At 38.7% G+C, this 16,416-nt stretch overlaps 1 protein-coding gene across 1 annotated transcript in view; it reads left to right on the forward strand.

The window, feature by feature from the left end:
* The first annotated feature begins 10,415 nt into the window (after window positions 1–10,415).
* Klp3A (kinesin-like protein 3A) overlaps window positions 10,416–16,416 on the forward strand; it is an 80,302-nt gene continuing 74,301 nt past the window's right edge. The window contains exons 1-2 of the mRNA XM_083143798.1: window positions 10,416–10,503; window positions 14,183–14,427. Of these exons, the coding sequence (XP_082999924.1) occupies window positions 14,193–14,427 (235 nt within the window). The 5' untranslated portion in view covers window positions 10,416–10,503; window positions 14,183–14,192. The remainder of the gene's footprint in view (window positions 10,504–14,182; window positions 14,428–16,416) is intronic.

A 16,416-nucleotide genomic window follows, 5' to 3' on the forward strand; every position in this document is an offset into this window, starting at 1 on the left:
GATGGTGTAACTGAACGCGCCTTTCATGCTGTATACGTTATACATTGCTGGAGTAACACTCGGAAACCACAGACAAAAGCGCTCCTTTGCACACTCACAGATTATCTTCACATGTCGAAACTTTGCTCTGATTGTCTGTTCCACAGAATCCTGTCGAGGAAAGCAAGTAGCAATTAGAACATGTCCTATTCCTCCAAACCAGTCAAGCAGTCAGCCAGGCGGCCATGATTGCTACCTAGAAAGTTAGTTCAGCGCCAACTAGGGCATTCCTACTAGAAATCCAGTTCCGTGTGATAGGGGCTTTAGTCTTCTACTCCAAGAAAGTGATTGATTGATTGATTGATTTGGTGTTTTAAGTCCACTTTATGCACAGTAAAGCTAATCGGGACTGGACCTACAGTTTAAAGTGGGATCCGAACCACTTGTACCTCAACCGGGTATCGAACCCGGGACCCCTTGATTACAAGGTGACGACGCTACCACTGCGCCATCGGGGAGGCTCCAAGAAAGTGGCCATACAGTGTAAACATTCAGATACACGTTGCAGTCTTATTGAACTGAACTATGTAGTGAAAACAAAATAAACAAACAAACAAAAAAAAAAAATCCTGCCCTTAAAAACACAAGTTTTGAACCTCTTCAATGTAACCAATGAAGGCACAAAATACGTACCTCCAGTCTGCCACAAGACAACGCGAAACGCACAGCAACTGTGTCATCTTTAGAATCCCTTCTGCCACACACAGTATTCCCAAAAACGAACTGTAAAATGCTTTCGTGAACATTGGGCCTCTTCAGAACAGTTTTTGAAAAAGCTTGAAATGTTAATTTTACTACACTTGTTACGTGGAACAAATACATAGAACGTATTAAGAAGAAAACTAACCTTCAATAAACAATTATCAAGAAGCACGAACAGACTAGTTGAAGAAACAAAAAAAGAAATATTCATAACAATGCTGACGAAACAAAAACAACCGCTGATCTTTATAGAGGCTGCCGCCTGTACAGAAAAGTATCGGCACCTCTTTCAGTGCTTGCCTGTTACATACAATAATAACGGTCTTACTTCAGTACCTATCATTCGGCGCTCAATATGACAACATGATGTTAGAGTTTTCAGTTGAACGAAGGGTTGGCAAGTTTAAAACAAAAGTGTTTAAAACACTTTGTTTTAAACGTTTAAAACACACTGCTTTGTTTTTACAAACGTTTTAAACGTTTAAAACAATGTGTTTTAAACATGTTTTTTACAAATGTTTAAAACACATTTTGGTGGTTGATAATTTATAGTCTATGATAACGTTTTTGTTTGGCAACCCTGTTCTTTCATTGGATCTGTGTCAATTAATCCAGGCTTTACAGGTCTTACTTATCGCACAACACTTGAGCAACCGTATGTTCTGATGTCACTGGAAAAAAGCTTTTTAATTTTAGGCTAAATGCCTATATTGTTAGGTTAGGCAGGCTAGCTATGTAGCCTATGCACAAGGTAGCAAAATTGTTGTGCGACAAGAAAGACCCGTGCTTTACTGTAGAAATGGAAACTTCTCAGTTCCTTGTTTCGTACCGTCCTGGAAGTTTGAGAGTGGTGGAAGCTGGAAGTAAAAACTAATGTCTGAATACACAAAGCGTGATTTTTTATATATATATTTTTTTTGCGATACGATTCATTGGTTTGTAGAGTCCAGCGCAGATATTTCTGCCGTGCGCCGATGCACAGCTGCTACGTACAACAATAAAATTAAAGAATTCAGGTCTATCTAACGTTGAGTTTTAAACGTCATGCATTATACCAGGACTAGGATTAATATGTACTAACAAGTGGCTTTGTATGTAGCTACATACATATGGACTAAAAATTCGCAAAATATGAACTAACACATACGTAAAATTACCAAAAATGCTGCAAAGAAGACTTCTTCATACGATTCCTTATTTAGTGATTTCAAACAAAATAAAAAATATATATATATTATTTTTCATTGCATTAATGCACTGGTGGCGCTCTAACTTTTCACTCCCAAAACCCGTATACACTGGTAAGGAACTGCAACGGCAGATAATAACATGCCAACGTGTTAAACCGCTACAATTGCACCATAACACTCCTCCTCAAGCAGTATTATTATTTCCTCTCTGAGATCGGCGACAGTCGGTTGCCTTTGTTGCACATTTACAAAGGATGCCGGCTTCCACAACAATAACAAGTACATATACTGCCACTAGACGATAAGCTGCGCGGCTTTTTCTTTTGTTATGAACCAGGGCCGGCGCTAGTCATTTTTCCTCCCTGGGAGGTGGCGGCAAATGCCGCTCTATTTCGACCCCCCCCCCCCGGTCATTACGCAGCAACGGAAAATTGAAAATCAATATATTCCTAACTAAAACATCAAAATATAAAATAAATAATGAGACTTCTTATGCTATTTCAATACTATTCAGCGCAAAAGAATATCTCGCTCGATCACAGTTTTCAATAGGCTTATTTTTTCTTCTCTTTAAATTTTGCCGCTCTGGGCGATGGCACGGTTCGCCCTCCCCTTCCGCCGGCCCTGATATGAACTTGGTCACCCATCAAAGCATGGCAATTTTAACACAGAAAACAATATGTATCGCATTAAGCAGCAAAAATGACAGCCTCCTCTATGCAATTTCTACAAGAACACGTGCCGGAGCCAGAGTTGAAATGATGTTGGAGCCACATAATTTATTTATTTTGAATAATTCCAAAATTATGAAATATGAACAATTTGTGAATTAAACCTGTTGAAATATGTAAAATTAATTATATTTTCCTTAAATATGTAAAAGTAAGTATTTATTAAAGTTATTGGGATGCTAACACCTTCACTGGCTTCCTCCTTCATGAACTCGTGCACGTTGCTTAGAATTTCCCGAGCTTGGCTATGCAAGGTTTTTGATTTCAACTTCGACAGAACTGGAGGCATTATGGAATTTAACGTTCATTAGCAAACACACACTTTTACATACACACGCGCAATACACGCACACAACGTCAAACCGGTCAAATACTTAGTATAAAATAAAAATATGGTGCTTCCAATCCAACAAAACTCACCGCCACTTTACCTGTCTTTCCCCTTCCGTGACAGAAATAGTGCTTCATTATTACAGTTGGCAACACTAGTTACTAGCTAGCCAATGAACATGCACTGCATAAAAGAAGCAACCACTACGCCGTGTAGTGATGGGTTCAAGCCGTTCATTTGTGCGAGTCGACTCATGAGCGCTCGCTCACTGAGAAGAGTCGTTCAAATGAGTCGTTCAAAAGAGTCGCCAAGCTTCTTTTTCTCGAAACACATGCCTGAAGAGGGGGAAGGGGGTAGGTGGTGTTGAAGCAGATGATTGTATTTAAGTAAACGAACACAACGTACGTCCTTCAAGATTAATAAATTGTATTGCATTTTTGTGTATGTGTGTGTGCGTGTAGCCGACTAGATGGCCAAGATTCTGAAGTAATCGACATTTGATCTTGCCACAGAAGTTCCCGGGATCTAGTCCTGGTCTGGGCAAGGATATTCTTTACGAGTGTCCCTTCATCTATATCATCACGCATCATCATCATCGTCGCGATTACTTAAAATTTGAAGAAAAGCGGCATAAAATAAGAAAAATACAAATACGATTCTGTATGTGTGTGGATATACATATATGTGTAAACAGTAAACACACACACACACAAACAAAATTTATACTTTTTTTATACACATACTTGTTTTCATTACTCTGCCTCATGAGTGAGATTTTCTATATTTGTATCTTGTTTCAGTTTACATTTCATGCTGCGGATAATGCAAATTATGCAGTACGATAGCATACACAGAAATGCTATATAATTATAGCAACCTTTTATTAGTAATAACGTGCATTTACATATTCTTCCTTTTTTGCATTCGATCACTGGTTTTAATATCGCAACAAAATGCACTCCAGATCTGCGCTGCGACACATGCTTGCATTTCCACGAGCATCGCTCGTTCACGACTCTTGAAACAGCACGAAGAGTCACAGCACAGTCCCACGACTCTTTCCCCATCATTCGTTCACGACTCGCGAGTCGGCACGAAGAGTCATTAAGCACCTTAGCGACTCTTCTCCTCCCTCATCGTTCACGACTCGCGAGTCGGCACGAAGAGTCATTAAGCACCTTAACGACTCGCTCGCCTTAGCGACTCTTCTCCTCACTCATCGTTCGCTCGCGAGTCGCGAGCTCTCTTACACAAGGCGCGGCGGCGGCAGTCTCGCCAGCAGACTGGATCTACAGTTTAAAGTAGGATCCACCCGCTCGCTCTCCGCGGATGGCTAACAGCTGTGTTTAAGAAATATATATCGCTCTTGAACATTATCCATGTCCATCCCATATCCATGTTTTTGTTGTTCTACAGTCATTCAATATAAGTTTCTGCCAATATCATAATGTATGATCGAATTTCTATAAAGCGGGCCAAATTATACGTATGTATTTCTTTTAATGTTGCTTTCTACTAGTAAAACACCTTAACACGTGGGCTCACCGCAGATGGCCAACAGCTGTTTATATCACTCGTGAACATGACCCATGTCCATCTTACGTAGTTGTTCCTAATTCTGCAGTCCTTCAATAAAAGCTTTTTTGCAGTATCATGTACGATGAGATTTATGATTAAATTTCTATATTTATTCTTTAATGCTGTTTTCATTAGTAAAATATTTACACGTTAATGTTAATTAAATATTTCACGTCATATGAAAACGATTTTGTCAGACAATGTTTAAAGTTCACTTTATGCTCGGGATTGAAGCTACATTTTAAACTGGGGGTCTAAATCACTGGGCAAGGTGCCTCCACAGAGGATCGAATCCGAGACAGGAAGCGATTTCCTTACCAGGATTTAACAAGGAATGAAAGGATGGCTGAATAACATAAATAAAACATACTCCATGGTGCATGTTCTTTGTTTCTTGGTTTCTATGTTGGCCAGCTTGAAATAATCTTGGAGTGACAGATAAGTGGTGTCGCCCTCCTCAAAGTAAGCCTATTGACACCGAAAGTTCCGGGTTCAACCCCAGCCCAGAGATGAGTGGTAATCTGTATTTAACCTCTTGTCAATTACTCTAATCACCATCCATCCTCCGTCGTTGCCTTGTAACGATACCTGGTGGATCCCACTTTAAACTGTAGATCCAGTCCCGATTAGCTTATCTGTACGTAAAATTCATTCATCCTCGCTGTCAATACTAAGTAATTAGGTATAAAAGATGCATAAAATACAACAAAGCTTGTTAGGCAGTTAAAATATTAAAACTGAATTAATAAATTATAAAATATAATTACTGCATGCTAATTTATAAGAAATTATAGCATTTTAAAATTTGTTTGTTCCTTAATGGGAAAATAACTAGTAGCTTATTTCTTCTGTTCATTCTCATGTTAACAGATTTGTTTTCTTGGATAAATAAAATTGAACGTGTAAATTAAAAGGTTTACATGTTCACGAAGCGGAAGAGCAACTCGATCGAGTATCGTGGTGAGACAAGATGACTTGGCACATCGTTTCAACTCGTGAATGAGAATGCATATCTTGTTCGTGATTTGATTTCAAGTTAAAAACACCTGTCTGGTCTTGTTCGCTTATCGATTTCAAAGCATAAATCGGTATCGTTACTCCAATGAGACGAGATTCTCGGACAGTACATTTTACACAGAGTGTCTCTCATCATCTCACCAACTTTGGAAGGGTTGGCCCTGTTTTCATTGCGATTTTGTAACGCCCTGCTACTTGTCAAACTGATTCACTTCCAACAATTTCAGTCGCCTCCGTGGAGGAGTGGTTAGAACAGTGCGCTAAGAGGAATCTCGGAATTGAGTGTCACTTCATCAATTTCATTATATCATCACTGATTTTCATGTTCGCGATTAGCCAAAGTGGCAGAAGAGCAAAGCCTGGGCAAAAGTGGTATCCCGAGCCGCTACGTGTTTCCACCGAATATCGGCCTCAGGATTCCCTGCCCTCGTGCCGCGATGTGCGAACCACTCCGCCACGGGGGCGGGCCCTCCCCATCACATCTCTGTTTTATACTAAAGGCTATGATTGAATATGAATTTAAAATTTTGTGTGCGTCACTTAGGCTATTTTGCACCCTTCACTTTATACGGGATCCAGCCCCTTACCAGAACTAAAATAACATAACTGTAATGTCCTGTAGTAACTAAAATATTAAAATAATCTGACCGCTTAAAAGCTGAGGCTGTAAAGGCACTCAGCACACATAAGGACAACACACACACACATTCCTACGAAAGTTATACTGGCCGTAGGTATAGACGCCAGAGCCTCGTTAGTCTGCAAAATGCAGTCCAGGGTGTACTACGTGGAAGTGAGGTTGACAATTGGGTGTACTACGTGGAAGGATCATCCCTTACATCCCTTAAACTATATTTCTCGAGACCCTTGATGTGCTAACCACGCCGGCATACATTATAGAATACTTGAGTTAGTTTTGTCAATATTAATTTTATTGATTGCATTTTTGTTTTGCAATAATTTTGCGCACTGAATTTTCATATTTATCTTTGCTTTTCATTTGTGTTTTACTTTTATTTTGTATATAATGCTGTGTTTCTATTGGTGTAAATTTGTGATTCGTCTCTAATAACGTTATCATTTCAATGTGATTTAAATTTTAATCTTCTAATCTCACGTGTATAATATGTAAGTATATGTATGTACACATGCATACAGAGAGAAAGAGAGGGAAATTGCATGATATGATCGTTAGAGGGGAAATCCCCACCGTTCCCCGCATAATTTCAAATTTGTTCCTTGTATTACACAAAATATATTAAATTAATGTTATAACAAATTGAATATCTATTATAGATCGGATTATAAGAAATTATGTATAACTGCGTGTGTGAGCGTGTGTTTGTTTCTCAGGTTCTTTATTAAAAAATCAGAAAAACAGAACATAATGTAGTATTCAAATATAAAAAGACCTTCATTTCACGAGTCCACTTATAATTAATTCATTATCATGTGGTTTGTTCTATTAGGTAATTCTTAACTGAATATAAAAAATTGTAAGTTATAATTTTTGTTTTAATACATGTTTGTTATTTTCACTAAAGGTTTATCATTTGAACTTGTGCTTGCTGCTTGTATTACGTCATTTTTGGATTTGGAGTAACATAAAACAAAAGATGTTTATTGTCTTTGATCTTGCTTTAGAAAATAATGATTGGTTGATTGATTTGGTTTATTTTACTTCGCCTTTCTGTCACTTTTTTTGGGTAATCGCGAAGATCAGGATGAGTAATGAGGTATACTAACCACTCCACCATGGAGGCCGGCGCTTTAGAAAATAATTAAAAGTAACAATCGCTTTCCACACTAAGTATTTTGTGTTGCAAATTATAAATTACTGCCTCCCTTTTCTGATTCACTTTAATAGCATAGTGGTTAACGCTGTCATGTATTAAAATGGTTTGCTTGGCAAAAATTGTTATAAGTCCACTTTTATGCTCCAATAGGCTAATCGGGTCTCCCCGATGGCGTAGTTATAACGTCGCCGGTAATCAAGGGGTACCGTGTTCAATACAAAGTGGAGGTTCGGATCCCACTTTAAACTGTAGGTCCAGTCCCGACTATCCTATCTGCACATAAAGTGGACTTAAACAATAACAACTCAAAATAGGCTAATCGGAATATTGTAATCAAGAGGTCTGTGCCTAACACCTTCCCAAAATCTTTACAAGACTCCCCTAATATTTTTTACTAACATTTAATTTCTTGTAATTTTAGCGCTAATGGTTTGACCGAACTTGAAACTACAGGACAAATTTGTTGGCTGTTCTTCGCTGCCCGTCATGGGCTGAGGTTGCGCGCTCTCTCTCTCTCTCTGCAAACAACACTCGCGAGTCGCGAGCTCGCGAGTCGACTCTTTCCTTCGTTCAAAGAGTCGCTAAAGTGTGCCACGACTCTTTGAACGAAGGAAAGAGTCGACTCGCGAGCATGCTCCTTCCCCGTACACGGCACGTTTCAGCCAGCTTTACTCAACTAGGGGTAGGGAAAAGGAACAGAGAGGACCCCCCTCCCTCTCCTCTCCAGTCCCCATTTGCTGCCCGCAGAATCGACTTGCTTTCTTTAAAAAATTCCGGCCGCCAGGCGAGTATACACTTGCGCATGCGCCTTCCTCGCAAAAATCGTGGAAAGGAGAGGGAATAATGGAATAATAGTTGCTTGGCGGGCGGAGGAGTCGTGGCACACATACGACTCTTTGAACGTGTCGTTCAATTCTGGTGAACGAGTCGTTCACCGCTCACAAGAGAGAGTCGTTACTTTTGAACGACTCGTTCACGAACGACCCATCACTAACGCCGTGCTATATTGCTACATTACCGTCCCTGCCGAACGGTGGGAACCGCGAGCTGGAGCGCTATTCAATTGTTTTCAATGATGTTTGCGCGAGTGTGTCCAGGAATGGAATGACAATATGGCAACAATAGCGAAGGTTTTCGAGCAGGGTAGAACACGTGATGCTAAGAGAGAGGGAGACGAAACGAAAATTCGTTTCTACTCAACGGCAAATTTATGTGTGATGCACTCTATAACAGAATATTTTCTTCCAGTGCCCGTTACGGGAGCAAGCCAGAAACACACTCTATCAGTGCCTTGCTCGAATAGGAACACCATTTCCTTTGTCCATTTCGACTTTACTCCATAATCCCGGCCCTGCTGTCCTGTGGTTTCTATACGGATTTCTCCGTAAACACAATACCTGGTTGTAAACACGCTTCTGTTGATCAACATTGTCTACCTTCAAGGTCAAGTGCATATCGAAAATAGTACAGACGTCCGGTGCGTGTCCTCCGGGAGAGGAGGGACACGGATCTTGGAATACTCACGTGAAGGTCTTTGAAACGATTATTTCGTGCGGGTTGTCAGACATTGAACGGCCGCACCCTTCAGCCCGTTGTCCAAGATCGCCTTAGTTCAGGTGATAAGGGACATAATCAAGAAGAAGATGAAGAATAACAGAATGAAGCGAAGCGCAGATGCTTACTTTTGGTAACATAACTTTGCACTTGGAAAGATAAATTGATCTGGAGAATCTATTATGACACTGCAGGTTGTTTTCTGCTATATAAACTGTTCAGGCAGCAGGAGAAATTTCACCCTGATTTTTCCAGAACGAGGATAGTAATTCTATAATATTTAGTTTCTAGAAATTTAGATGAATATGAATCCTAACCTACTTCAGTAGTGACGGAAACAGGGGGCTATTATACCCAACTTTTGTCCCTGCCGTAGAGGTGTGAGGGATCCCGAAAAGTCGGGACCGGAATCGGGAAAGAAAATTCCCGTCCCGATCCCGACTTCCGGAAATGACTTCCCGACTTTTCGGAATTCCAAGCAGTCGGGAAGTACCGAATGGTCATTTTAAAACGTCGTCAATTCTCGACGTTCTCTGCATTATAAATGTCTGGAACTTATCGGAAATTGTTAGTTTTTGTACCAGAAGTGCAAAAACAAGCACTTAAGGTCCCGAATGTCGGTATTTAAAGAATTTCCCGACCCAAAAAAATCTGACCCGAACACCCCTTCCCTGCAGTATGGTAAACCTTATCTCCAAAGGGAAATAAACTGTCCTTGTCGCCACTGTACTCATAGAAATGAGTATTTTTTTATTTAGCGACTTTAACTATAATTTACTGGGAAAAGGTTAACTTTCTTTTCTTTAGAACATATTTAAAACGTGTTTTTTTAACTCATGTTTAAAACTGTTTAAAACAAAAAAAACATGTTTCAAACAAATAAAACAGTTTGTTTTGTTCTTTTTTTTTTAAAAAAAAAAAACACAAATTTTGCCAACCCTGGTTGAACGTAGGGGGTGCGGAAGAAAATTAAGTGGCGCGCAGCCCCTGGCTGCATGGGAATAATAATTCAAATAATAATTATATTATTATTATTGTCACAGATCATTGACTGATAAATTGGCCATTAAAACAAATCAACATAATTTTCCATAATATTTCCCAAGCTGAAGAGGGTTCAAATCCGGTAAACCTCCTTGCGTACGCGCCTCTGACTATTCTCTGCTCTGAGGCTAACTGTGCCCCCACGCCCCCTAATCGCCTCCACTGGATAACAAGGTGTTTTGGACTTACTGTCCACGGCGCTCAAATGTAAAGCTTAGGACAACCAAATGACAAACGAAATTCTCTAAGGACATAACTACGTTGGCGCAGTCAGCCCATCGTCGTCCATCAGATATTTCTCTCTCTCTCAAATTTTGATCACTATTAGTTCGAAAAGATTTGCTTTGGTATGTTCAACGAAATTTCATAATTTTACGTGGTAAAATAAAATAGCTATTCAAATTATTCTTTTGATTTTGGGGCGAACTGACAGAGCTGACCTGGTACCATTGTATAATTTGAAATCTTCAACTCGCCTTAGGAAGCTTTCAGCGGTTTATTTGTAGTTCTAGTTATTTGAGGTGGGTATTTTATGAATAAAACCTAAAAGTTTTCAGTATTAGGTATTTCATATCAAAGAGAACTATTTGTAGCTTTAAATAGTAATATTTTTATAGCAGTCTTATTTCAAAATTACGTAAAAAATCAGTTGTCCACACGATTCTTCCTAGTTGATCAATTTAAAAGGCATGGACATAAAAAAAAAAAAATCTGAACAAGTGCATGTGAAAGGTATTTCTAGTTCACATTTACCGGATGATTCCGATAAATAAAATGAGAGACAAGACTGAAGAAAAGTAGAAAACTCCAAATCGAGGCAGTTTTCTATTTCCAAAATTCGCACTTTGGTATTAATTTACAGGTATATCAAATGTGAATGCCCCAACCAAGTCAATTTTTGCATACACCCTTCCCCCACTTGGAGCGATTTTACAATACCGGGAATTTCTCCATTTTGTTTGAAATTCGGCATACTCACTAAATTAGGGCTCCTAATCACGAATCTGATTAAAATTTGGCGCTCATGTGTCAAACTTGCAAAATAAGAGGGTCAGTCATCGCAACCGACAATGCACAATTCCTCATTATTTATCGCAAGATTTTCAGTTTCGAATACTTAAAGTACGAAATATATATATTCCTGATATTACTACGACCCTAAAATGTAACTATGTTTCCTAACCTAACCTAACCACGTGCCAATGGTTCGTGGGGCTAGCGCCAATGGTCCGTGGGGCTAGCGCCAATGGTCCGTGGGGCTAGCCATAATTCAGGAATTTCTATACGTGAGCGCCAAATTTTAAGTGCAGGTTCGTGATTAGGAGACCCAAATTAGTAAGTATCCAAAATTTCAAACAAATTGGAGAAATTCCCTGTATTGTTAAATTATTCCGCACTCGGTATCAGCACGGTTTGCTCGAAGTTCTGGAGTGGTGTTCAGTTTGGTGTATGGTCATGTGATACATGTTAACCAACCAAATGAATGCTGATGGCAGCAGACAGGAATTTCTTGAATATTCTGAACTTGAACACTGCTTTCCTTGCATACAGCGTCTATTTGGTTGAGCACAATGGATGATATTCAGCAAAAAACTTCTCCCACAATTCATTGCGCGAAAGCAAGCCCGCGGCCATGATTCCGGCAAACATTTCGCAGCACAGATGGAGCATGTTGAAAACACGTTTGTTAAGCATTGCACTCGCAGCTTTTGTGGCAGTGATTCAAGGTACAAATATAACGATTATAAACCAAATGTACACTTTCACATTAGATTATATACCAAACGTAGAGTTCAACAATGACCAGAGTATCTAAAAAGCTTCTGCTACAAAACGTCGTATAAAGCCATGCAACATACGAAAAAAATACATGACGATGGAGCAGTTTCTCATGGAATCAATCGGATCTATCCGATAGTGCAGTGGCTAATGCTATCCCATTGTAATCGAAGGATCCGAAATTCGATTGCCGCTGGAGGGAATTTTAAAGAAAATTAAAAAGAATATTTTTTAAAAAGTGAATTAAAACAAACTTTTGTCTTGTGAAATAGATAATTTATAGAAATGTTCCGAAGCACAAAATTGTGTACTATATTTTTTAAGGCCGTAACGTATCACTGTCACTTGTGTGTATTGAGAGTGAGTCAGGCATGGAAGATATGCTGAAAAGTATATGCAAATATGCACATCCTTCGAACGCACCCACTGATTGATAAACAGTATTTCAAACTTTCTGTGAACATTATTAGAGATCGTTCAACAACCATACGAGTTGCAAAGCATGCGGATGTAAAGAGTAACGTAAAAGTTATATAACGCTAGCCATAAACACAGTACTTGCCTTTAAAATAACTCATATTTCACCCCGGATTGGAAAAATCACGCCATCTTAACCACCGACAAAACTGTATAAAGTTATGATGTTCTCTCACAATTAATACATAAACAATGGCACATACACAACGCATTAATTCACCAAAAGGAAACTTCATTTGAAAATATACCATAATAGTAATACAATTAAAAATGTTAAACATTGGGTCATTTTAATGCAGGCAGAATTTGCTTCGCTTCACGCTTGCTGTGTCCAGCTGGACTGAGTGCCGGAGCACGTGCGGTTTGCCCAGATTTCCCATCATGCTCTCTGCAGCTGACGTCACATTGAATATCATCCATTTCCTTGCATCACCCTGACACAGGATGTACCTGCACCACACTTTGTGTCCCAGTGCGATGAACTAGACTGGGCTGTTGTCTTAGTCATGATGTCTATTGCTATGTTGTTCTATATTGAGATTTTATTCTACACTTCATCAGCTGTCTAAGAGATGGTGTATTGTTAATATTTTGTTGCATACATTTTTATACAAAACAAACCATATCCAATTATCACAGTTAATTGTAATGATGAAATTGATGAAGGGACACTCACGATTAGCACCAATGTAGAGGCTTGGATTTGAATACAGACCCCTGACATCGTAGCATGCTGTGCTAACCACTCCCCCATGGTGGGTAGCTCTACGTAGGGATTTTTGACACAATAAATACATATTTCCGGAATATGGTTGAGCAGAGCTTATAAATAAAGTTCCCCTACTTGGAGCCTGTTCGAAGCATTGGATTGCAGTGAAACTTGATGAGGAAGTGAATGGTGATGAAATAAAAGCTCAAATTTTCACCACCAGACGAGTGCTGGCAACATCGATGACCCTTCAGAACTGTAAGAAAGCATGATCAGTGGTCGCACAAACTGTTCCCGAGATGTTCACTGTTCATGATGTTTTAGCATCAAATTTCCACTTAGTGGTGACAATTTGAAACTATTTTTTTATCAGCTTTCACTTTCTCATGGCCCTCATTGCCTGTATACCAAGTTTCACCATATTCCGGTGCTTCGAACGGGCTCCAGAGAGCTCTGAGAAGGTGAACTTTAATTATGTCACCTGGTACAGTGGAGAATTAAGTACATTGTATTGTCTGTTAAAGTCTGCGATAGGGCAGATTAGAAGGGAGAGTGTGAACGTGGGCAGCCCAGCTGCAAACCTTAACAAATAAAAGTTGATTTCATAACATATTGCGTGGAGGAGCTTCTTTGCAAAGAGGATTTGTGACATAATAGCACTTGTTTCTTCTAGTATTTCATCACCTTTTTTTTTTTCACCATCCTAGTGGTTAACCTAGAAAAGGAGAAAATAATATACAGCAATCAAATACAAAGATAGAAAGTAGTTGGCTTGGTGGAATAGCCACCAGTTCTGATTTTATTCTTAATTCTTTCATTGCATTTCATAATATATTTTCCATAATACTCACATTCTTAAAAGAAAATTTAGGGCACACTACAGGTACATAATAAAGCAGAATCCTACAATATGTTATCATGTAGAATCATAATCTTTGTATGAAAGACATGCAAAAGCTCTGTTCTAGTTTTGACATTATTGCTGACAAAATTTTCCATCACTTGTAACTAGAGGAATATATAGAATCATAATGTATTGAGGGCTATTAATGGAATGTGTTGATTTAGTGATGGTAAAATCTGGATAAAATTTTTCTTGCTGAATCAAATTTTATGTAGATTCCAGATTCATCTGGTTATTTTCATTATCTACTTCTAAAATCTAGATAATTTGATATTCATATTACTTGGCTATGCCTATTTTGAGTAAGAACTAGTGTAATTTTTTCTTCCAGTGTCTCAGATATGCCTGATCCAGGGGTCATTCCGTTGTGGGTGGCCTTGCGCATAAGGCCTCTAATTGAAAGGGAGGAAGCAACAGGCTGCCAAACATGCCTGACGGTAGTTCCGGAAGTGTCACAGGTGCAGGTGGTGGGGACAGAGAAAGCATTCACTTACAATTATGTTTTCGGAAGTGATTCTTCCCAGGATCAGTTATACAATGATGCCGTAAAACCGTTGATTCAGCACATATTTAATGGTAAGAATACTTGTAAAAATGATTTATGGATTGATGTTACTTCCCTTGCAGCTGGACTGTATGTAATTTATCTTTTCTCTGCTGACGTCAAACTTAATCACTCATCATGAAGCCTTCTCCGAACAGTAGATCTGATGAGCCTAAAATTTGCTGGCTGTCACATTGGATTTTTACAATGATAACCACTTAACTAAGTATGTGTACATATTTTTCTCTGAGCCAGTATGTTGCAGTGGGCATCACTTTACACTTTTACTGCCAGAGGGTATTTGATGAAGGTTACCCCCTAAAACCAAAGTGAATACACAGTGCAACGTTTCGTTCCCTGTGAGTCTATACACGTTGTGATCAAAATTGTTCTTATTTAATCAATAATGTGAATATTTCCCATTTGTGATTGTGTCCATGCAGTGGGCAGGCCCCTGTGGAATACAGTTTGTGTGAATGTTTATTGTACAGTCACTGACACTTCTGGGTTGTAACAATACCATTTGCTATCATTGGTGATGTTTCAACCCAGAATTGTCCATGACTGTATAATTCTGGTCTTCGAAGCAACCTCACTTTACTTTAATGAAAATTCCGAAAGATCAGTTTTCCCTCTTGGACAACCATATATAGAGTCCAGTAAATCCTCTCCTGAAACCTTTCCCACCAATAGCGTCCGTCCAAGAACTGGCCATTTCCTGTCTACTCCACGTGGAGTAAATGAGATGTTGACAGTTAGATTCCTTTAGAGATTACTCAACGCGAGGTTGCGGTTGCGTTATCTTGGCTAGGTTGTGCTATTTTTTTATACAATATAAAGACCATGGGAGTAAACGTCACAGTGAATGAATGGATGTCTAAATACTGCAGGCAAAAGTGACAACTATTTGCCGAAAAACAGGTGGTGGCTTGAAACCAGATAAGTGTCTGGTTGGCTTCCTCTGGGGTTGTCAAAGATACCGAACTGGTGATGCTAGCACTATCAGGATTGCTATGCGTCTGGAAAACTGAAATGTAAGGGAATTTTGCAGTTTGTCTGGAATTTACGTGCATTATGGAGTCTGCAAGAGAAAAAGTTCCAAAATTAACAAGCAGTTCACTTCCATTTCTGGATTAGTTTTTTGCAATTCCACTCCCAAAAAAGATTCAGTTCAGAAACTTGTTTCTTTTGTTCTTATGATTGTCAGTGTTGTGCAAAATTATGATTCCTTTGAATTTCTGTAATAAATTTCCACTTTTATAATACTAGATATTAGGAAGAATATCAAAGTAAAACTTGCAGTCCAGATATCTGATTGATAACTAAACTAGCCTACATTGACAATATGATCATAATTATCGGGAAGTTTGGTGAAAATGAGGTTATCGCCTATTATTTTATAGATCTTAGTCTTGTTGGCATTTCCTATTTGCAACAAACATTTCTCCAGATGTTGTGTACTTATAAATGTAAGCAAAAAAGCAGCATTTTCTTCGACACTATAAAACCGCCAGGAAATAAAAAATGTGTGTGTGGTTTAGAACTTTTTCTGTTTTTATATTGTGGAGATCTGTTATGGTGAAATAATATACCTCTGTTCCCTTATCCTGAAGGCTAGATGCACGTGATTGTAGCACCCATTACTGTTGATGCCGATTGTAATTTTACATTTTACTCTTCGAATTTTTACGTGTTCTTGTGTGACGAATGTTTATTACTCAGAATTTTTACAATTTCATGTATTTTTCAAAGGTTAGTTAACGACTTTACATTTCATTATTTATATACTCATGTGAAAGACCTGTAAAATTGTTAACTTTGAGTAGTAAATTTGTCAAAATGAGTGTTTAATAAGGTATACTGCGGGGTAACCTGAAAACAGGAATGTCCAATCAGTCATAAGCATATATGCATACAACATTAAAAATTATTGTTATACAGTTGGAGTTAAAATTAGTTTTCTTTATGTACTTAACACCGCAGTACAGGTGCTACATTCTGAAATGTAACTACACGTGCAG

This window comes from Lepisma saccharinum, chromosome 1, assembly GCF_977018435.1.
Source record: "Lepisma saccharinum chromosome 1, izLepSacc3.1, whole genome shotgun sequence".
NCBI lineage: Eukaryota > Metazoa > Arthropoda > Insecta > Zygentoma > Lepismatidae > Lepisma > Lepisma saccharinum.